The sequence below is a fragment of the Onychomys torridus genome, chromosome 3 (assembly GCF_903995425.1).
Source record: "Onychomys torridus chromosome 3, mOncTor1.1, whole genome shotgun sequence".
In the NCBI taxonomy this organism is placed as follows: Eukaryota; Metazoa; Chordata; class Mammalia; order Rodentia; family Cricetidae; genus Onychomys; species Onychomys torridus.
Window position 1 is genome coordinate 94,798,812 of NC_050445.1, and position 22,825 is coordinate 94,821,636.

Sequence of the window (22,825 nt, forward strand, 5' to 3'; positions counted from 1 at the left end):
CAATAAAATAAAGAGTTGGTTCTTTGAAAAATAATTTTTTTAACAAAAATAACTAAAGTAAAGAGAAAGAGGATTCAAATTTGAGAAGTGAAAAAGACATTCCAACAAACAATGAGGAAATGCAGAGACTCATAAGGATATAATTTAGCAATCATTATTCTACCAAACTGGAAAACCTAAAAGAAATGAATTAATTTCTTGATATGTAGAGCATACCAAAGTTAAGTCAAAATGAAATAAACAATTTAAACTGACCCCCAAACCATAGTTAAATAGTAATTAAATATTAATTAAATTAAATTAATTAAATAGTAATTAAAAATATCCTAACAACAGCAGCATCTAGAGCCAGACAGATTCAGTGCAGATTGGTACAAGACCTTCAAAAAAGAACTAATGCTAATATTTCACAAATTATTCTGGAAGATATAAACTGAACCAATATTTCCACATCTTTTTTTATGAAGCCACTATTGCATAATGCCCAAACTACATAATGACTCAACAAAAATAAAAAATAAACAAAAAAGGAAATCATATCTCAACATTCCTTATAAACATAGTTGTAGAAATTTTCAATACAACGTTTGCAAACAAAATTTAAGAAAAAATTAAAAAGTTTATCCACCATAATCACAGTCACTTCATTAAATAGACTCAGGGATGGTAAAGATATGTAAATCAATAAATGTAATCTATCACATAAACAGTCTAAAAGACAGAAACTACATGTTCATTTCATTAGATGCAGAGAAGACATTTGAAAAAAATCTCTTATTCCTTCATGTTAAAAATCTTAGAGAGACTGGTGATATGAAGACCAGGGATAGGTCATTCCTAATCATAATAAAGGCAACTTACAGCAAGCCAATATCCATTATCCTTCTAAATGGAGAGCAACTCAAAACATTTGCATTAAGATTAAGAATATAAGAACGTTCACTCTTTCCATACATGTTCAATACAATGATTAGACAACTGAAGGGCATTAGGGGAATACAAATAGGAAAGGAAGAAGTCAGAGACTGTTTGTTTGCAGATGTTATAGTATTATTCATAAAAGTCCCTAAAGACTCCAGCAGGACATTCCTATAGCTGATAAATGCTTTCAACAAAGTAACAAGGTACAAAATTAACACACAAAAATAAGTAGCCCTTCTATATTCAAATGACATATGGACCTGGAAAGAAAAGATGGAAACATTACATTTTATAATAGCCTTGAAAATTAAAATATATTACAATAACTCTAAGAAAGTCTAACATTTATATAATAAAATCTATAAGACTTTGAAGAAAGAAATTGAAGAAGTCTTCAGAGCATGGAAAGACTGCACCCCCATGCTTATTGATCAAAAGGATTAGCTTCATGAAAATGTCCAGTCTACCAGAAGCAATCAACATATTGAATTTTATCAAAGTTTCCACATAATAATTCACAGAAATTGAAAAAATAATAATTTTAGCTTCATATGAAAACAAATGCAAACAATAGAAATAACTGAGTTCTTAACCAGTGCCTATTCATGACCTTAAATGCTCAGTTTAGATTTTTGCTTGTTTGCATTAGTTCCTGAAATTCTCAATGGACAGACATATAATGCAACAGTAGTTGGTTTGAGTCCTTGGGTGGAATATGAATTTCGTGTTGTTGCTGGTAACAACATTGGGATTGGAGAGCCAAGCAAACCTTCAGAATTGCTGAGAACCAAAGCATCAGGTAAGAAAGAAATCAATGTTTACTGCAGACATAGAAGATCCTTTCTGTAATAGTTCTTAAAGAATAGATTCTGTGTGTCCTATAGAAATATAAGAACAAAATTAGTGTTGATGAGTTAGGGTCTCTAGTTTTCACATTTGTAATGCAGATTGAGCGGCTCACAGCTACCTGTATTTCCAGTTCTAGCCCCCTCATCTGATTTCCACAAGCACCTGCAAAGGTATGCTCCATATTTACACAAACCTAAATATACATGAATTTTAAAAAATACATCTTTAAAAGTATTTTTCTGCTTCTCATTAGATTGGAAACTATAAACACACCATTTTTATTAATTAATTATTAAATATATTAATTAAAATAAAAATATTACTTAGGTAACTGACTATGGAAAGTCTTGAATATATGTGAAGCTGTCAGTACTATATATCCAGTAACTCTGTCGACATTACCCTGATCATGCTGCTTTTGAAAAAATGAATGACAACACTTCTACAGTATGACTTATGTTCACCTGAACTTCAGGAAAATCATAAGCAAACAAAATGAATGGTAAATTGCACCTTAAAATGTATGGTGGACAAATACTATCTGAAGAAGGAACTAGAGATTGTCATACCACTCTCTTATTAATAGAGCTAATCCATCTGCATAAAAGAATGAAGTGAACAACCTGGGGTTCTTTAGGTAGTCACAATTACAATAGTCTGAAAGGAAACTGACATGAGCGCCACCCAACACACACACACACACACACATACACACACACACACACACACACACACACACACACTCATTTATACTTTCATCTTCAACTGAAATCCTCAACTGTATCCAAGATCTTAATCCCAGCAGCTTTACCCATTATTACAGATTTAGTAATTGCTTTTGCTATTATGTCAAGAGGAGTATTTTTAATCCTTCTAAGTATGTGATAAAATCTGTATTCTGACTACCCAGTCTAGCATTTTTTATGTTTACAATTTACCTTGAGCCATGTTTACCACTGTAGTCCTCATAGACTTGGAGTAGAATAACATTATTTATCTTCTTACATCAGTATTATCGGTGTCTTGGTCTTAGATCCAAAGAGTAGGCTGAAGTCATAGCCCCTCAGTGAGTTTCTTTACAGGAAAAAAAAAATCTGACTTTACAAGTGAAAAGTTAAAAATTACTCTCATTTTCTCCAGAGTAATTTTTGTACAAGGATTTAAATTTAAATGTTAAAATATCCTGATGGTTGAGAAAGAAAAAACATCCAGCTTGTTTATTGACAAAAAATAATTAATTAATGTACTGCCTGAGTAAGTTGTTTACAGCACAACTGTATAATTAGGCACTAAATCAGCAGTGTCACCGTTACCATCTGAATGCAACATCATTTTGCCAATTAGGAGATGATGCATAATAATGTCAAACACACGATGTTACTTGATTTTTAATTAATTTTGGAGCCAAGGTGCCCATGTATCAAACAAAATTGTGTCCTCTCTCTTAGAAATTTGGATGTGTGTAAACATCATTTATGTTCATTAAAAATTCAACACTTTCTCAGTCTGCCAGGGTGAGAGCTTTGAAAGGTGAAACCCTCCCAAACAGAACTCTTCTTGATGAAGTTATTTCTTTCATCCTAACCATCCACATTTTTCTTGGTTGTCTGCAGTCCCGACGGTGGCACCAGTAATTATCAATGGAGGTGGTGGAAGCAGATCGGAACTCGTCATTACGTGGGAGGTAATTTTCTGTCGGACTAAGTTATTTTTGAAGGAGAAACACTTAGCTAGCCAGGGAGAACACAGAAAAACAACAAAGCTTTATTTGATTGCTATAGAAAATATATAAATATCCAGGGAAAAATGCACATTACCCTAACAATAAATTATTAAGAGGTAGTATTATTTCTATTTAAATTTCTATTAAAGTAAGAGAATATGACTAACTCAGAAAAAATTATTGCACATATAAAAAAAGCAGTATCAGTATTTGCTGAGTGGTGGTCAGTAGTATTGTAATTATGACTAGGTGGATTGGGTACCATTTTATTGATTAGCTAGGAAACATCGGGTAATCAACAAATATAATAGTAGTTCAAAAGATTTGGTTAGGATGACTCAGTGGTTAATTGCATTTTGCCCAAGTCCATTCCAGAGGAACTGCAGAATGGAGAGGGATTCGGATACATCATCATGTTCCGGCCAGTGGGCTCAACATCCTGGATGAAAGAAAGGGTAGCACTTGTTGAATCATCAAGGTTCATTTACAGAAATGAAAGCATCATGCCCCTGTCTCCCTTTGAAGTCAAAGTAGGAGTGTACAACAATGAAGGAGAAGGGTCCCTGAGTACTGTGTCCATTGTCTACTCTGGAGAAGATGGTAAGTTACCTTTAGTGCTGGGATACTTTACCTTGTAACTATGTACAACTCTCTCTCTCTCTCTCTCTCTCTCTCTCTCTCTCTCTCTCTCTCTCTCTCTCTCTCTCTCTCTTGGTTTTGTCTTCTTTGAGGCTCTCTATTAAAGGTGATGTATTTTCCTTGATGGTAGAACCTCAGCTGGCCCCAAGAGGAACTTCTGTCCAGAGTTTTTCAGCTTCTGAAATGGAGGTTTCCTGGAATGCCATTGCTTGGAATAGAAATACTGGAAGAGTGCTAGGCTATGAGGTAATTTAATTGTCTTCACTCTGCATATATATGCAGCAACTCACTACACAATAGCTTTTGCACAGGAGTTTGTTATGATGCCCTATTTCCTGTCATGTAACAGTGCATCTGTTGTTACTCTGCTTTATACTAATGTACCCAAACAGCTAAGAGAATCTATTTTAAAAAAAGAATGTGGGAAATGGGGGTGTGGGAATGCTGGCAAGATGGATTTCTGCTCTTTTCTGGCCTCTACATGCAAAGATGCACATGGTTACACACACAAGTACACATACATCCACACAGTTGCATACATACACCAAAAAAAATTTTTTTATAAATAAAAGCATAGATAATTTATTTTGGCTCATAGTTACAGAGCTCCATTATATAATTGGCTTATTGATTTGGGGGTCAGAGTGAGGACCTGTTAGCTGTGAGAACAACTAAAAGGGGAAAATGCTTGCCATCGCAGCCAGAAATCAATGATATAGGACAAGTTCAGTGTCACATTATCTCTTTCAATGGTGTGACCTCAATGATTTAATTCTCCTTAGAAGGCACCACCTCTTCAAGAATCCTCTACCTCCCTGTAATTTCACTGGCTCATGACCAACGACTCTTTCAATACAGTAGTTTTTTGAGTAGCATTGCAGATCCAAGCTCCAAAATTTCAACTCAAGACAGACATGAGGACATAGGAATGTTTCCAGGTAGTCCTATGCAAACAAATTTAGCATTATAAAATATTCAATTTAGTAGGTATATAGTTGCAATTAAGTAAGATGAATGTCTTACAACATTGCAGGTATACATCAAAAATAATAGATAAAAATCTGTTAAGAGGACAGAGCTCATGTGAAGTGTTCTTAACACAATAACTTTCTTTCAAATGATCACGAAAGTAAATTATTTAATTATTCAAAGTATAGGCATTGTATTCTTACAGAGGGGGAAAGTTAAACCTTTGTAGATCTTACACCATTTTATTGAGAAATTTATTTAGAATATGACTTGAAAAGGTTTTAATCATCAAGGTCAAGGGACCAAAGTAACAAAGAGAAAATAAAACAGAATTTTTCCTCAATTTTTTTTTTTCATTTAAACTCTACAGAATGAGGTAAATCACTTTTGTAGGATTTTGTTTCACAAAGTTCAAGGATTGAGGGTGAGCAAAGGGAACACCAGTAATTGCTTATTGTTCTTCATCTTGTAAGTCCAATGAATCAGGGCATGGATATTTTGTCTTTTATAGAACAATGCCTTTCTAAATCTGTATTTTCTCTTTGCACTTTGTCTCCCCTTCTCCCATGATCTCTCTGAAAGAAACAAAACCTTATGCTCACATGACAGATGTTTTTTGAAATGTCATGCCTAGAATATCAAACTTCTTACAGCATCTTGTATAATATTAGAAGGACCAGCCTCAATATTATATATCCCAGGAGCTCAGGAGAAAGAATTACTAACAGCAAGGACTATTTTCAGGAAATACAATCTCAGCACACCGAGCTCTATAGTCCACTTGCTTTAATTCCTCTGGCATAACATCCTTTACACACAGCTTCAGTCCTGTTCTCATGCCTAGTTCCTTTCTTGCCTGATTTCTCTCTGTTATCTACTGCTTCCTCTTAAGTTCCATCTTAATTCTCTAGTCTTAATTCTTCCTCATCTAGGTCCTTCTCACCTTGTTCTTACCCAGCTAGGACTTTCCCATCTGACTCTTCCTCGTCTTCCATCTTGTTCCTCTAATACTCTCTTCTATCCCTTCAATCTAGTTCTTCCCCATCTCAGTATGTTCCTCTCAAGTTCTTATCCACCTAGTTCTTCCATTCTCCTTTCTCTTCTCTGTCCTGTGCCCTGGAAGTCCTGGTATATAAAGGGAGGGTCTGAGCTAAAATGTATAAAGCTATTACTTAATGTCCACCTGACCTAGGCGGTGTCCCCTTGTGGAATTTACCTTAAGTCAGGAGACTTGTATGTGGGCTGCTATCACTGTTAGTCCTTGAAAGTTGGGCGCCTACCTGGGTGGTGTCTCCTTGTGGAATTTAAGTCAGGAGACTTGCATATGGACTGTTATTGTTAGTCCTTGGAAGTTGGGCGCCCACCTGGGTGGTGTTTCCTGTGGTCCTTGAAAGTGGCTAAGGGAGATATCTGATTCTAGAGAAAGCCTTTCCTGATGCTCCTCTCCAAATTCCTGGAATGTGCATGTCCAGAGAGTGATCAGTCCACACTGTTAGCCCTTCTTTCAGAAAAATCATTTGGGAAAACTATGAAGGCACACATGATTTTCATAATAGAAGACAGCTGATATATAACAAGCCAAGTGACACCAAAAACTCCTTGGGATTTGGCTTCCTCTGGAGAAATTCCCTATTCCTCCAGGTAGTGACTTTGCCATAACCAGCTGAGTTCTTATGATATATTCCGGTGGTCTGCAGCAACAGCAAGCCCTTGTATTTATCTAATCTCTAAACTCCTCACTGACTGACATTGCTTTTATTTCAAATTCTAAGACCAGCTGTTTCCACTTCGATTTCTTTGGAATTCATCCTATGGATTCTTTACACATATAGTTTCCAACTAGGGGGCTTAAGGGCTGGTACTGTATTTTATTTTATTTTGTCTTGTTTCAGTGTGTCTGAAACAATGTTATTGCATAGCAAAAGATCACAGTGAATCCAGTTATTAATTATCCTGGGACTCCAAGAATTCTGAAAGAAATGGTAATACCAAAACATCAGAACTGAAATTTTGATTGATGGCATGGAATTTGTTTTAGTCTGAAATTATTTTATGCCATTTGTTAAAGCTGATAACCTTTAGAGAATTCATTAATGAGCTGGGTAACCTAAAAATACTCATGTTCTCTTCTTTCACAGTAAATATTTCTGGTTTAATCTCTATAGTTATTAGATATTTATTTTGTTATGGATGTGTGTCCATTTTAATTAAACATACTTTATCATTTATACATGTGTCATTTACCATACTACAGTGATTGATATTTTTCAGAAAACAATAACTTCTTCATCATTTGGTTTTACCACTCAGGTCTTATACTGGACAGACAACTCCAAAGAATCTATGATTGGTAAAATTAGAGTCAGTGGAAATGTCACAACCAAGAATATCACAGGTCTAAGAGCTAATACGATTTACTTTGCCTCTGTGAGAGCCTACAACACTGCAGGGACAGGACCCTCAAGTCCCCCAGTCAATGTCACCACCAAAAAGTCCCGTAAGTATATGTAGCAATCCAGGTCATGACACTAATCTGTGAGTAGCTAATCTTTCCTGTACTCTGTGGCCATTTAATCCTTCCCACCACGAGGTTTTACTGTTGATTTGGTGATTTGGTTTGTGACTTAACTACAGATAATTTTGGACATTATGTGGCACTAATTAAAATATGTCACTTTGCTATTTTTGGAATTCTAAAAAGGAAGGAGTTTGCTAACATCCATAATAAGAGAATAGTTCTTAAGACCAGGATCTTTATTGCTTCCTAAAAAATACACTAAAATACTGACCTCTCTTCTTTGAAGACAAATAGTTTAATTCGTCTTCAGAGTCTCCATCATCTCACCTGTATAAGGATGAAAAAGCAACAGTATTTGTATTCTCATAGAATTTGGTCAAGGTCAAAGAGATAATTAATAATGAAGGGCTAGTTCAAATTTTAGTAAATTCTGAGTTTTCATAACTAAAAAACAGCTAACAAGTTCATTTCCATAAAATAATTGCTCCTGCTCCAGTGTACAACCTCAGCTATAACATACAATTGTCTGTATTTAGTGGAAAAATCTGCCCCATTGCAGTCTACTGTTCCTTGAGGGAAGATGTATATGGTTAACTTGCTAGCTCAGATAAAATCAAGGATTACTAGAAATGTATATGAATTATAGTAAAAAGACCCCAAAGATATGTATTACATTAAGATGAGAAGGTGAGAGACATTTTACTATAACTCTTGAATCAGGACTCAGTCCAAACCTTATATGTTCAAACTTCTTGCTCCTTTCCCCAATGTTTCCACCATCAAAGCCTGAAGTTCATAGAAGTGCCCAAAGATGGGCTTGGACTTCCTGATACCTGTATTTGTTCTTTCTTATACAGGCATTCATTCTCTCTGATTGAGAGGAACCAAAGTATAGGGGAATGGATGGTTATAGTTCAGTTGTTAGCTCAGGCAAAATCAAGCTCAGGCTTATTAGAAATGTATATGATTAGTATTGAAAAGACCACAAATATGCATATGTAAATAAGGTAAGAGGGCTAGAAACATTTTACTGTAGCTACTGAGCGAATACTCACTTAAATTTGATTTGTAATCAAATTGACCAGGTTAAGGTAGATTGAGCCTGGAAGCCCCCCCGCCTCTGTGTGTGTTTATGTGTGTTTGTGCGTATGTGTATGTGTACATGTGTGTGTATGAAGGCCTGTGTGTATGCATGTGTATGTGTGTGTGTCCTTGGGTATTTTTTATTTCTGTCTTTCTTATTTTAGAATTAAAAATGTTTTTATTCATTAAAATGTTTCTTAGACAATTTCACATCTATGCACAATGCATGTTGACCACTCTCACCCATATTGCCTCCCATAACTTACCATCCTTTCCTAATCTATTCTCCCCACAAATCTCTCTCACACATTCAAGTCTGTTCATTTGATTTTCTGACCAACTAAATGTAGCTGAAGTTTTCCTGTGTCCACCCAGCTCCTGCAGCCACTTAGACCCAAGTAAACACACAGAGATTTATATTACTTATAAACTGTATGGCCATGGCAGGCTTCTTGCTATCTAGTTCTTATATTTTAAATCAACCCATTTTTATTAATCTATAAGTTGCCACGTGGCTCGTGACTTTTACATCTTGCTTCCTCTCTGGCTGGTGACTCCTCACTCTGATTTCTTATTTCCACCATTCTCCTCAGTGCTTGTCCCGCCTATACTATATTTCCTGCCTGGCTACTGGCCAATCAGTGTTTCATGTATCAACCAAATCAGAGCAACTCATTCATACCATACAGACCAATACCCACAGCAAATAAATTTGATCAGGTCATCATTGTAATCATGGGTGTAGAGCTTCCCCTTGGATACTTGTATGATCATCAGAGGGTAAAAAATTGAAGACCTTGATCCCCATCTTCTAGAATGCATCACTAGTCAATAAGTCAGCAGTAAAGGGTAAGGCCTACTAAACCCTTACCCCTTCTATGACTGATGACTGACAAAGCCTATCTTATATGGATCTATTGTAGATAACTGCAATTGTCATGAATTAAAGTTTGCATTGACTATGGATATTAGAGCATGCCATTTCACAGCTCTTCTTGGTATCTTTCAGTTATTAAATATTCCTAATTCATTTTTCATAATGTTCTATGAGCCTTAGAGGATGTGGTATGTATTACTTATTTAAGGCTAAGCCCACAATCATCTCATTTAGCATCTTGGGCAGTCACAAGTCTGTATTCATTGCCCTTTGATTTATAGGTATATGATTTGGGGCTAACCATTTGATACTGGATAACCAATATCAGATGGGACTCATCCCTGTGGAAGACCAATTTTCTCACTATAAGCATCCCCCAGTTTCCTGTCCTTCTCTGTCTAGGCATGATACTCCACTTTCTCCTTTGTATTAGCATGTCCTTCATTTTTAATTATGCTTCATGTCTTCTTTAGGCAACCATGCTGATTGTACATCATGGGTGTAGCCTCTTCCATATTTCTAGGAGACACAGTCTCACAGCAGACTTCCTGTTGTGTGTCTTATTAATTCTCCCCACTCTTCTGTAATGATCCCTGGGGCCTCAGGTGTAAGAGCTGTGCTTGTATTGTAAACCTAACCAACTCCTAAGGCTAGTGAAGTAATGGATCTTGCAGGAGAACTTACACCCACCATTTTACAACACAATTGTAATTCCTGACTACATTCTAAATATTAATATTTATCACCACAGTTCAGTGCAGTTTTCCTCCCTTATCAAAGAAAGTTCTCTTTGAAACAGATGAAAACCACTACAGAAAAAACACAGGTGAAATAGTTGCCGAGGGCAAGTGATCTAGTGGTGCCCACACCATTATGGTAAATCTACAACTGTTTTTTTTTTTTTTTTTTATCTGTCTTTAAGTAGACCCTCAATTTAGACTGCCCCTGATATTTATAATAAGAAAATGTCCTCTTTACACCTCTATCAACTCCCTTCTTCAATACCTTTGTACCTGAGGAGAAATCACATATATTTGGGCTATTGTGAAACTGTTCAAAGAATAACAATAGGACTCCAGGGTGAGGGAAGTGGAGGCAGAAATTCTAACTCATCCATACACTATTATTTTAACTTGTGTAAATATGTTTATTATGTGTATGTTTCTGGAGTTACAGGTATGTGTGAGGATTATGTACATCTATTCATGCTTCTATGAAAGCCAAAGGACAAGCTCAGAAATATATCCAACTTCTGACACAAGCTAGTGTGAAAAGAGAGGGAAGAGTCTCATTTGAGGAAATGCCTCCATGAGATCCAGCTGTAAGGCATTTTCTCAATTAATGATTAATGGGAGAAGGCCCAGCCCATGGTGGGTAGTGATGTCCCTGGGTTGGTGGTCCTGGGTTCTATAAGAAAGCAGACTGAGCAAGCCAGGGAATGCCAGCCAATAAGCAGCACTTCTCCATGGCCTCTGCATTAGCTCCTGCCTCCAGATTCCTGCTCTGTTTAAGTTCCTGTCCTGACTTCTCTCAATGATGAACAGCAATGTAGAAGGGCAAGCCAATAAAACCTGTCCTCCCCAACTTGCTGTTTGGTCATGGTGTTTTGTCAAAGGAATAGAGACCCTAACTAAGACAGTGTCTCATTGATCTATGTTTTAAAAAATGAATACAGGCTAGAGATGCTGGCCAGCAAGACCATGGGGCCTCAGTTTTTCATCTTCCAGAGTACAGAGTACAAGTTATGCAGTGCCACATCTGGCATTTTTAAATCCTGAGAATTGAACTCATGTTTGTGAAGAAACACTTTACCAGCTGAGCTAACTTCTGAGCCGAAGTTGTTTTACTTGATAATTATGAATATATGTTTGTACCTGAAAAGCAGAGCTAGGGATGATGCCTACTTCTGGGGGTTGTTAGGAGACCTAAGAATATAACATACTTAAAGGGAACCCAATGACTTAAGATACAGTGAGGGCTCATTGCATGGCAAAGTGTACTACACCACTTTGCCCATAATTTTATTTTAATGTTTTCCCATTTTAAAAGAAACAAAAGTACTGCTACTTTTTACTTTCTTTTTGTGAAATTTTTTAGAGAAATTTTCATCAGGGGCCACAAAAGGATACCCAAAGTGTTAGAGGTGAAGTGGCCTTAATGAAACATTGAAGGCAGCCCTGATTCTAAGAGGCATCCTTGGATTTAGCTTTGATTTTCTGTGTCCTTGAGGTAACATCAAGATTACCTCTGAATACTGGTAGCAGAAAAAAAAAAAAATCTTCATCCATCACACAATGAAACTGTCACCATCTAGATTTTCAATTTGGGACTTGCTCTTTCATTGTGAAGTCTGAGAAATGAGAACTCACATTTGCCAAAATCTCTGCTTCTTGTGATTTGCTATCATGAGGTACAAACCTGAGGAGAGGACAGAACTTTATTACTTTTTTTTTAATATTAAGATTCTGTTGTCTACTCAGTGAATAGTGCTACCATGAGCCACATACAGTCTTACGTTCTGATGTATGCTTGCCTGCTGAAAATTTCTCTCTTTCTGGGTAAACAATCTAGAATAAGAGAAAGACAAATAACACTCCTACACGTTGTAAGAAATACCAGGAAGATAACCAGGTAGCACACCTTTAATCCCAGCACTGGGGAGGCAGAGCTAAGCAGATCTCTGTGAGTTCCAGGCCAGCCTGGTCTATAAAGTGAGATCCAGGACAGGCACCAAAATTACACAGAGAAAACCTCTCTTGAAAAACAAAACAAACAAACAAAAATAAATAAAAACAAAACAAAACAAACAAGAAATACCAGTAAGAAAACAAGAGGCTAAGATACACATAAGAAAGAATATGGAGAAGGATATATTTGAGTAAATATGCACAATATTAAGGGTTAGAGGTCAAAAGATCTCTATATCTGTATGTATATGCCTGTACATTTACAGATGTATATAAAGCTTCATAAGTACATTATTATTTCTATTTAAGCTAATAATAGTGGTGATGATGATGGTTAGATGGTTATTTCCCAATAATATAATTTTAAGTACTACACCTTAGTAATAAATAATGTATTTCTAAGATATGCAAGAGGCACAGCAAACACACTTGAGATCAGCACAGGTGTCACATCGATAGGATTCAGATTTACAAAGAAAAGAAGAAAATGTTTACATCAATTGCAAGAGGAAAAGAAAAGTATAAACAAAGCACTGTGTCTGTTGGAGAAAGTCATTTTCAAACACTACCACAGAAAGTGTTTGTAAATTTTGGCTCGATTTGGACCTGGACGTTGACTGACTAGCACTCTGTACTGGATTCTTTCTTGCTGTAAATATGCAATCAATCCATATTTAGACATAAAGGAAGCATTAAGCTTTTATTCCATCTTGCACTTATGTTCTTTCTCTCTTGCCCAAATGTCAACCCCATGCTGTTACTTAGAAGTGTAACATAAGAAGTTGTTTTTGAATTGGGTTCACAGTGTGAACTACAGCTGAATATAAATGCCATCTACAGAAAAATTGATCACAGGGAAACCATTAGAGCTGTGAAGGGCTAGTTTACTGCCACTCTGTCACTTGATTAAGAGAACATGATTTTGGTTTTTGGAGACTGCCTGTAAAAATTAAAACAAAGTAGAAAAAGTGTTTGCTTGTTGAGTTTACCATTCATGAGTGTGATACAAACAACACAACTTATTTTGTAAGATTTATGCAACAAATGTTCATGTGACAAATGTTTTTGCTTTCTTAAGGTATCAGAACTTTTAATTTCATTAAAAAGATTTGCTCTATGTTTTTATTGTCCATATCAAACCTGGACTGTTAAGAGTGTAATTATTAAGGTGATAGTCTTCAAAACTTTTAGAAGTTTTTGGTTGTTGTTTTTGTTGTTGTTGTTGGTTCTGAGGTCAGATAGATGACACTGACACCTATGCTTATAAATGAAGATAAAATCAAGACAAAAATGTTCATAAAGCATAACTTCCCAGGAATTAGCTGCAACCCTTTCAGAGCATTTTCCTTTCATATGTATGTAGTGAACTCAAGAGCACTGTCACAAGTGACTGATCTTCAAATTATGCTAATTATATTTAAGTAATGAAACATTTGCAAATGTTAGAATCATATTATTAGTGGCAAACCACTTTCAACACAACTGAAAATTGATTATTTCATAACAGGACAGTGGAGAACCATTGTACTTACAAGAGACTAGTAACAGTCATTGCGACCTTAATATGAACCACTGTCAAAGTGAAGAAGGCTTCCTAATATATTTCATATGAACTGAAAACTTTATAAACCAGGAATTATGATTCTCATTATAATAAAACTAGGGCTCTTGGGTACAACAACAGCTCTTTGACCTCAAAATCAGAGTCTTCCTATCGTCCAGACAGCAAGAGAAGCCGGACATTCCAAGTAATCCATGTAATTGGTCATACATTCCAAGGAAGCCTTCCCATGATGTGGCCATGGGATGTTTTGCTATTTGCTTTGAAGAAACAAATGTATACATATCAATCACAAGGTTATTGCCAAAGTCACAGCTATATGTCTTTCAAGCTCCCTGCTTCCTTGTATGTTACTTTAACAGTGGACTCAGTATTGAAGGGAATCCTTTTATTTTAAAACAGTTGAACAAACAAAAAACACAGCAATGAATGAATATGCAGAAAAAAGTCTATCAGTAACATTGAAGATCTGAATCTGTACATGTTCTCTGTTGACTATAAGATTTTGTTAGTGTTGATGAATTATTATGAAGAAACATGTTCATAGCCGGGCAGTGGTGATGCATGCCTTTAATCCCAGAACTCGGTAGGCAGAGCTAGGTGGATCTTTGTGAGTTCGAGGCCAGCCTGGTCTACAGAGTGAGTTTCAGCAAAGGCGCAAAGCTACATAGAGAAACCCTGTTTTGAAAAAAAACAAAAAAAATTTAAAAAATGTCTTGGGAACACAATCATAGGAAAAATATTAACAGGTACATTGATCACTCCAAATAACAGGTATTATGAACCAAACTGGAGGTCTCGGTCCTTTGAAATTAATGCTGTGTTGGAGAGAAAGAGTAGTGCATATGGAAGAGAGGATGTAGAACTACTATTCTGAAATAAATAATACAGTTCAACTTCAACAGTTTGCATATGAGAATGATAATGTGATTTGTAGAGTAGGAAGTTAGTCTTCTCTAAGTGCACAGCTAGCAAGTAGCTGAGTCCGAACAGAATCTTGGTTTCTTGGTTCCTGTCCAATGGGTTCAGCATGACAACATGTTGCTACTCAAAGAGTCCACATGATTTTTCTTTGAGATTGAAAACAATTAAGAAGAGATTTAAAATATTTCATGTAAGGTTGAGGCAGAGATAAAACTGCCCGGAAAGATGCTTCTGTTCTGATTGTGAAGTGCTGAGTGAGCCTGGCATTTAACTCAGAGCAACAAGAAAAACAGATGTGACTTCTAGAGCATTTTGAAACAACTTCTGTCTAATGTCTTATATGTCACTTGAGTATGTTCAACATGCTGAACTAGGGACATTGCTTATGGCCTCCACAAGCTCAGTCTTGATTACCTAACCTTGTTGTCAAATTTGGTGTGTGACAGCTAGAGAAGTATTTACCCAATAGTATCATGAAGTCCAATTATTATTTATTATAGCTTCATTTCCTTGAAAGATAGCTATTTTTTGCATATTTTAAATAAATTTTTGAGGGCATGTATCCTTTTCTACTCTGTATTGTTAACAGATAGCACAGTGCATGGTTCAAATATTGATAAAATGACAATTCAGATATACAAAGAGAAGAAGGAGGAGGAGGAGGAGGAGGAGAAGGAGGAGGATGAGGTAGCCCAGGCTAGCCTTGAACTCACAGAGATTTGCCTGGCTCTGCCTCCCAAGTGCTGGGATTAAAGGTGTGCACCACCACCACCTGGCTCCCAAGACATTTATAATATAAATGACACTTTTTTTTTTTCAGTGAACAGCCACCCCAGATTGAACTAACATAGACAAGTGTCCAAATTAATGTCTCTCCTCACATAAATGACAAACTACCAGATTTCCTTTAGGATTTCTATTCTGGTTATCTTCATGTACAGGAAATTTCAAACTTTAAGCACTGTGCACAGTTGTGATTTCTGACACTCATATTGAGTGACGAAAAGGTAGTCTATGGCAAGCTGGCCAGGTAACATGGCCCTGTAATAAGAGGGGAGAGGGAATGTGTTCACTTGATGATACTATTTCTCTTAAGGCTCTACCACATCCTGGTAGGGTTCTAAGAAATTATCCTATATGTCTCATATTTTATTAGTTTCATTTTGCTTGAAATAGCTTGAGTTGGTTGTGTTAACTACAGTTAAAAATAGGAATACAACATTAAATATTATAAAAGTATTAGGAATGAGCTGTGTAGTGGTGATGCACGCTTTTTTTCTTTATTATTATGTGTTTTAAATTTTATACATCAGCCATGGGTTCCCCTTTCCTCCCACCTCCCGCACCCCCATCCTCCCTCCAGCCCCTCCCCTCCATTCCCATGTCCTCCAGGATCAAGACACTCCTGGGTATTCATTTAAACCTGATGGATTCAATACAGGCAGGTCCAGTCCCCTCCTTCCAGGCTGAGTAAAGTGTCCCTGTGTAAGCCCAAGGTTTCAAACAGCCAGCTCATGCACTAAGGACAGATCCTGGTCCCACAGACTGAGTGCCTCCCAAGCAGATCAAGCTATTCAATTGTCTCACTTATCCAGAGGGCCTGATCCAGCTGCGGGCTCCACAGCCTTTGGTTCATAATTCATGTACTTCCATTCATTTGGCTATTTGTCCCTGTGCTTTTTGCAATCTTGGATTCAACAATTCACGCTCTTGCAGACCTTCCTCTCTCTAGACAGTTGGACACCTGGAGCTCCACCTGGGGCCTGGCTGAGGATCTCTGCATCCACTTCCATCAGTTATTGGATGAGAGTTCCAGCACGACAGTTATGGTGTTTAGCCAACTGATCACCAGACTAGGTCAAATCAGGCTTTCTCTCGACCATTGCCAGCCGTCTACAGAGGATGTATCATTGTGGATTTTGGGGGACCTCTCCAGCACTCTTCCTATTCCTGTTCTCATGTGGTCTTCATTTATCATGGTCTGTTATTCCTCATTCTCCCTTTCTGTTCTTGATGTAGCTGGGATCTCCTGCTCCCCTAAGCTTTCTTTCCCTCAAATCTTGCCCTTCAATACTCCCACTGTCATCCAGGTTGTTCATGTAGATCTCATCCATTTCTCTGTCATTGGGTGATCCTTGTGTCTTTCCTAGGGTCCCATTTTCTAGGTAGTCTCCCTGGAGTTGTATAGCAGTCTAGTCATTTTTGTTTTACATCTAGTATCCTCCTATGAGTGAGTACATACTATGTTTGTCCTTCTGAAACTGAGAAGCTTTTGTAGAGCAAAGGACACGGTCAACAAGACAAAGCGACAGCCTACAGAATGGGAAAAGGTCTTCACCAACCCCACATCTGACAGAGAGCTGATATCCAGAATATATAAAAAACACAAGAAATTAGACATCAAAATGCCCAACAGTCCAATTAAGAAATGGGCTATAGAACTAAACAGAGAATTCTCCACAGAGGAAATTCAAATGGCTGAAAGACATTTAAGGAATTGCTCAACATCCCTAATTATCCGGGAAATGCAAATCAAAATGACTCTGAGATACCACCTTACACCTGTCAGAATGGCTAAGATCAAAAGCACAGAAGACAGCTTATGTTGGAGAGGATGTGGAGCATGGGGAACTTTCCTCCAGCACTGCTGGTGGGAATGCAAGCTTGTACAGCCACTTTGGAAATCAATATGGCACTTCCTTAGAAAATTGGTAATCCATCTCCCCCAAGATCCAGCTGTAGCACTCTTGGGCATATACCCAAGGAATTCTCAATCATACCACAAGGGCATTTTCTCAGCTATGTTTGTGTCAGCTTTGTTTGTAATAGCCAGAACCTGGAAACAACCTAGATGCCCTTCAACTGAAGAATGGATAAAGAAAATATGGTACATATACACAATGGAGTACTATTCACCAGAGAAAAAACAATGACATCACAAGGTTTGCAGGCAAATGGATGGATCTAGAAAAAAATCATCCATCCTGAGTGAGGTAACCCAGACTCAGAAGGACAAACATGATGCATACTTTTAATCCCAGCACTCATGTGGCAGAGCCAGGCAGATCTCTGTGAGTTCGAGGCTAGCCTGGCCTATAAAGCAAGATCCAGAACAGGCAGGTTTTGAAACCCTGTCTCAAAAAACAACAACAACAACAAAAAAGTATAAGGAATGAACACCAGTATGTATGTGTCTGTATATGGATATAGAATGTTTCCAACTTGAATTTAGTGAACTTGTTCATTGATTAATATCCAACTCCAAAAGTAAATAAGCAAACAATCCATCCTTTTCTATATTATAAAGTAAGCAAACTCAACTATAATCATTAATAAATTAATACTGGACACTCAGAAAAATGTTATTGATTCATAAACCTGTCACAGAGACATTCTCAAATGACCAGAATTTTAATAAATTTGCTTGCTGTGATTAGAATCCCTACATTTAAAATGAAAATATAACATCTTTGCTTCTTTTATGCTAATGATGGGGACTTATTATTTCTTTTCATGTTCCTGCATTGTCCTATGAACTGATTAACATTCATTTGGCTGCTTGTATTCTAAAGCTCCAAGCCAACCACCAGCAAACATTGCGTGGAAGCTGTCAAATTCTAAATTATGCCTGAACTGGGAGCATGTAAAGACCATGGAAAATGAGTCTGAAGTTCTGGGCTATAAGGTAAGTATTTAGTTTTCTATTCAATCATATCAATTATGTTATTAAAAAGCAATGTTATAATCAGATAGAAACAAAGTTTCTGCACGTGGGTTTATTAGGATATTTTTAAAAATGGTTGAAAATACCCTTGCTGACTTCAATTTTTCATTAAAAAGGTTCTGTGTTCTAGGTTCAGTAATGTACATGGAATAATGTGAGATCGACAGTGGGAAATCCAAATCCTGCAGTATGAACCTTTTTAAATCTTCATGCTATTGCCATTGCTATCAAGAAATAACAATTCCTTGGACTTGTATGTGTGATACATGATTGATGTCAAAGAATTAATTTAAATAGAACTTTAGAAATTAGGATACAGTGTGATATAGGTTCTTAACAGCATAGAAGGAATCTCATATGAACATCATTGAGTAGCAAGAGCATCTCTGAATGTCCAGGGCAAGTAACCTCCTGTAGTGGTAATGGCAATTAACTCTGAGCACACATGTGTATTCAGACATTTGTAGTGGGTCCAAACTGAACAGTGACTTATCATAGTAAGCCCTGGAGCTAATTGATTCAGACTCCATACTTAGGAAAAATCTCTCCTATCCCAGGAACATGGATCCCAGTGAAACATTGTTTTATAAAAATAAATTTTTTGATAAGGCAACCCTGGATGTTTGCACATGAGGAGTATGATATTGGTAATGACACTCTCATTATAGATGACAGCATTGTTATAACATGTTTCTTATCCCTCTCCATACAGCAGCTGAACCTTTAACAAACTCCAGCCTCATATTAACTTGACTCTTCCTTTTATACAGATTCTCTATCGGCAAAACAGACAGAGTAAAACTCATATTTTGGAAACAAATAATACATCTGCTGAGCTTCTGGTCCCATTTGAAGAAGACTACTTGATTGAAATAAGAACTGTCAGTGATGGTGGAGATGGAAGCAGCAGCGAGGAAATAAGAATTCCAAAAATGTCAAGTAAGTTGAGTTGCTATTTCTGGCACAGACTTTTAATCTAGGCAGTTGCATCATGAAAGTTCCCAGGGACTTTCTAATTATTGTGTAAATGTTGAGTGACAAACTAAAAGGTCTTTGTTTCCATTTACAATTGTGAGCTGGAGGTGACAAACCAGTGTTTCCTTAAATCACCTGTCAAATTTAACAATGGACATGAATTTTTACAAGGTTCTATTTCCTCATTTGAAAATGGAAAAAAAAATCAAACCAAGGAAGAAAGAAATGAAGGAAGGAAGTACAAAAAGAAGAAGAGAAGAAAAGAACAAAGGGGATGGCACAAAATTTAGGACTTTTTGTTTTTTCACAAATGGTCAATTGTTTCAAAGTAGGAACAGTGAAATTGAAGTAGGTATGCCTATGCTCTTCTTTGTATGTCTGTGGCAGACATCACTAATCAATTGTAGCATTTAGACTGAGGTGAAGCCTTCTCAATCACATTTTCCAAGTAGGCCAGTCCTAGAGATACCAAGTAATACTGTTTTGCTTTAGAAGTATCAAGCTCTTGTCTGCATAAAGCTTCTTAGTAGCAGTCACTGGCCACCAAATATTGGCTAGTTTTAATATACTTTAAATAGGCTTCACCAACTTGGCTATTTTTCTTTTTTCAATTTTTCATTTGAAATGGCATTTTAAAATAGAAGGAGTCATTTCTTAAAATTAAATACAATGGTCGGGCCATGGTGGTGCATGCCTTTAATCCCAGCACTTGGGAGGCAGAGCGAGGCAGATCTCTGTGAGTTTGAGGCCAGCCTGGGCTACAGAGTGAGTTCCAGGAAAGGCGCAAAGCTACACAGAGAAACCCTGTCTCAAAAAACCAAAAAGAAAAAAGAAAACTGACCTAGCATTCAGGAGGCAGAGGCAGGCGGATCTCTGCGTTCAAGGTCAGCCTGGTCTACAGAGTGAGTTCAAGGACAGCCAAAGCAACACTGAGAAACCCTGTCTCAAAAAACAAAAAACAACAACAATAAATAAATAAATAAATACAATATAATAAAATATTATTCGAAGACAAACACGACTGTCTAGTTTCTCTCTTGAGTTATTTATCCAGTAAGCCTTCTGTGTTATGTGAGGTCATTATTTGATGTTTGTGTTTTCCAGGTTTGAGTTCTTCTGGAGTTCGGGTTTTAAGGCCCAGTACCCAGTTCCTGTCCATGGTTGGGATTTTTTACTGTTTTGCTATTCAACCACTTTTACAATGAATCAATCCATGGACATTTGGAAATTTTCTGAAAGCAAATCATTCTGTAAATATATTCCCCAACCTCCATCACAAGTATTCTTATTTACAGACTTGTTTGGAAAGAAAAAAATGTATATTACTAAGATCTTGTAAATATCTGTGGTACATTAATAAAATGGTTTTAAACACTTTGAAACACTTTGAATTTTAATCTTCACACATCATTACACATTTGAGGGCGCTAAATTAATCTGGGGGATATAAAACTGCTGCCTCTCTTAGGTGACTCAATTAATGATCATAGATATGGGACAGGTGTAAATTCATATCCATTTTATGTGCTCCAGATAATATACTTCACTATTTACCTCCTAGCCCAATTTGGAACAAAATACAATCATTTGTTTATAGTTGGAAGTCTCCCAGGTATCAGATTTTCCAAGTCATGTTGCTGTAATTTCTGAATCCAACTGGAAGAATATTCATATTTGAAAACATGTCAGTATGCATGAAGATCATCTTTTCTCAGGTTTTAGAAGTCTTGATGAGAAAAGAGCGGGGTGGGGGGGTTAGTCAAGGAAACAGAATTGAAGAGAAATCAGTACTCACTGAAAATAATTCTGATATTTAGTAAGCAAGTTCCCATAACAGAGTTTACTTTTTAGCAGAAACTATAGATGCCTAAATTAAAGTTTGTGAATAAATGCCAGCTCTTTCTTATAAACTGATAGTTATTCACATGGCCTTATTTTTATACAATAAAAAAATCTGGAAACATTTATTTGATCAGATTTTCTACATTTTGGTCAGTGTGTGTGTGTTTGTGTGTGTGTGTGTGTGTGTGTATGTGTGTTTGTGTGTGCGTTTTAATCAAACCTCTGTAATTATAAATAATCTTGAAAAGAAAGTAATAAACATGTGAATCTGGATCTAGTAAGATTTTGTGGGGTAACTCTTCTCTAGGGTTAACCTATTTCAGCCAGCAGCCCCATGTGCTACAAAAGCAGAGTCCAGAGAGAAATAGAAAGTGAATGTGTTTCTTTGGATCTTTCCATATCAGTCACTAAAATGACAGATTTTGTTCTGCTGTTGGCTTGCTCCATTCATTTTCATTCTGCGGGCCTGGATTTACCTTTTAAACATGATTCAAGGTTTTATTGGAAAAGTATTTGAATTTTACTCACAGTCCCCAAATCACATATTCCTCAAAATAATGTATGTTTATATATGTTTTATTATTGAATTTTCGTATGTGTATATAAAGTGTTTTGATCAAAATGATCCCAATTCCCTCCTCTCCAATTCTTTCCCAATATTCCATCACCATTTTTTTTCCAATTTCATGTGTCTCCATCTTTTTTCTTTAAGCCCACTGAGTTCATTAAGTGCTGCTTGTATATGAATGGGTACAGGAAGTACACAGTAGTATTAATTGCCAATATCTTCTAAGCTAGGGGTGGGACTCAAGAGCCCCTTTGCCATTCATGCTGGGAATTTGACTGGCTTCATTTTGTTCAGGTTTGGTACATGCAGTCTGTGGTGGTATTGTGTTCCCTGAAATATTGTGAACCCTAATAAACTTATCTGGGATCAGAGGTGGAACAGCTACCATAGAGGATAGGCAGTGGTAGCACACAGCTTTAATCCTAGGATACAGCCAAGCATGGTAACTCACGCTTTTAAACCCAAAAAGCGAGCCTTTAATCCCAGGGAGTGATGGTAGAAAGTAGAAAGGTATATAAGGTGTGAAGACTAAAAACTAGAAGCTTTTGGCTGGTTACACATTCAGGCTTTCGAGCAGCAGTTCAGCTGAGACCCATTCAGATGAGGACACACAGTCTGAGGAAACAGGATCAGCTGAGTAATTGGCGAGGTGAGGTAGCTGTGGCTTGTTCTGCTTCTCTGATCTTCCAGCATTAACCCCAATACCTGGCTCCAGGTTTGAGCTCTTTAATAAGAACTTTTTAAGATTCCTGCTACAGCAGTCAAAGCCAGCTACTTAGTTCTTGTGTGTGATGGCTCTCATGTCTAGCAAATTCTGTTTTTCTGAAGACACCCACAGCCTCTGACTATTATGATCTTTCTAAAATACTTCAAAATTGCTAAAAATGCCCTCATGTAGTCAGCAGCAGGTGGACAACAACCTCCTATAGAGTTTTCACCTTATCTGAATAGTAAGTACCTCATAT

The 22,825-nt window shown here is 36.8% G+C and overlaps 1 protein-coding gene across 4 annotated transcripts in view; it reads left to right on the forward strand.

Annotated features, from left to right (window-relative positions):
* Cntn6 (contactin 6) overlaps positions 1-20,832 on the forward strand; it is a 347,844-nt gene extending 327,012 nt beyond the window's left edge. For all 4 annotated transcript variants that reach the window (XM_036181619.1, XM_036181617.1, XM_036181615.1 and 1 more), the window contains exons 16-23: positions 1,571-1,720; positions 3,384-3,454; positions 3,859-4,093; positions 4,263-4,378; positions 7,412-7,598; positions 18,324-18,436; positions 19,246-19,414; positions 20,555-20,832. In XM_036181619.1, the coding sequence (XP_036037512.1) occupies positions 1,571-1,720; positions 3,384-3,454; positions 3,859-4,093; positions 4,263-4,378; positions 7,412-7,598; positions 18,324-18,436; positions 19,246-19,414; positions 20,555-20,655 (1,142 nt within the window). In that variant the 3' untranslated portion in view covers positions 20,656-20,832. The remainder of the gene's footprint in view (positions 1-1,570; positions 1,721-3,383; positions 3,455-3,858; positions 4,094-4,262; positions 4,379-7,411; positions 7,599-18,323; positions 18,437-19,245; positions 19,415-20,554) is intronic.
* The last annotated feature ends 1,993 nt before the right edge of the window (positions 20,833-22,825 follow it).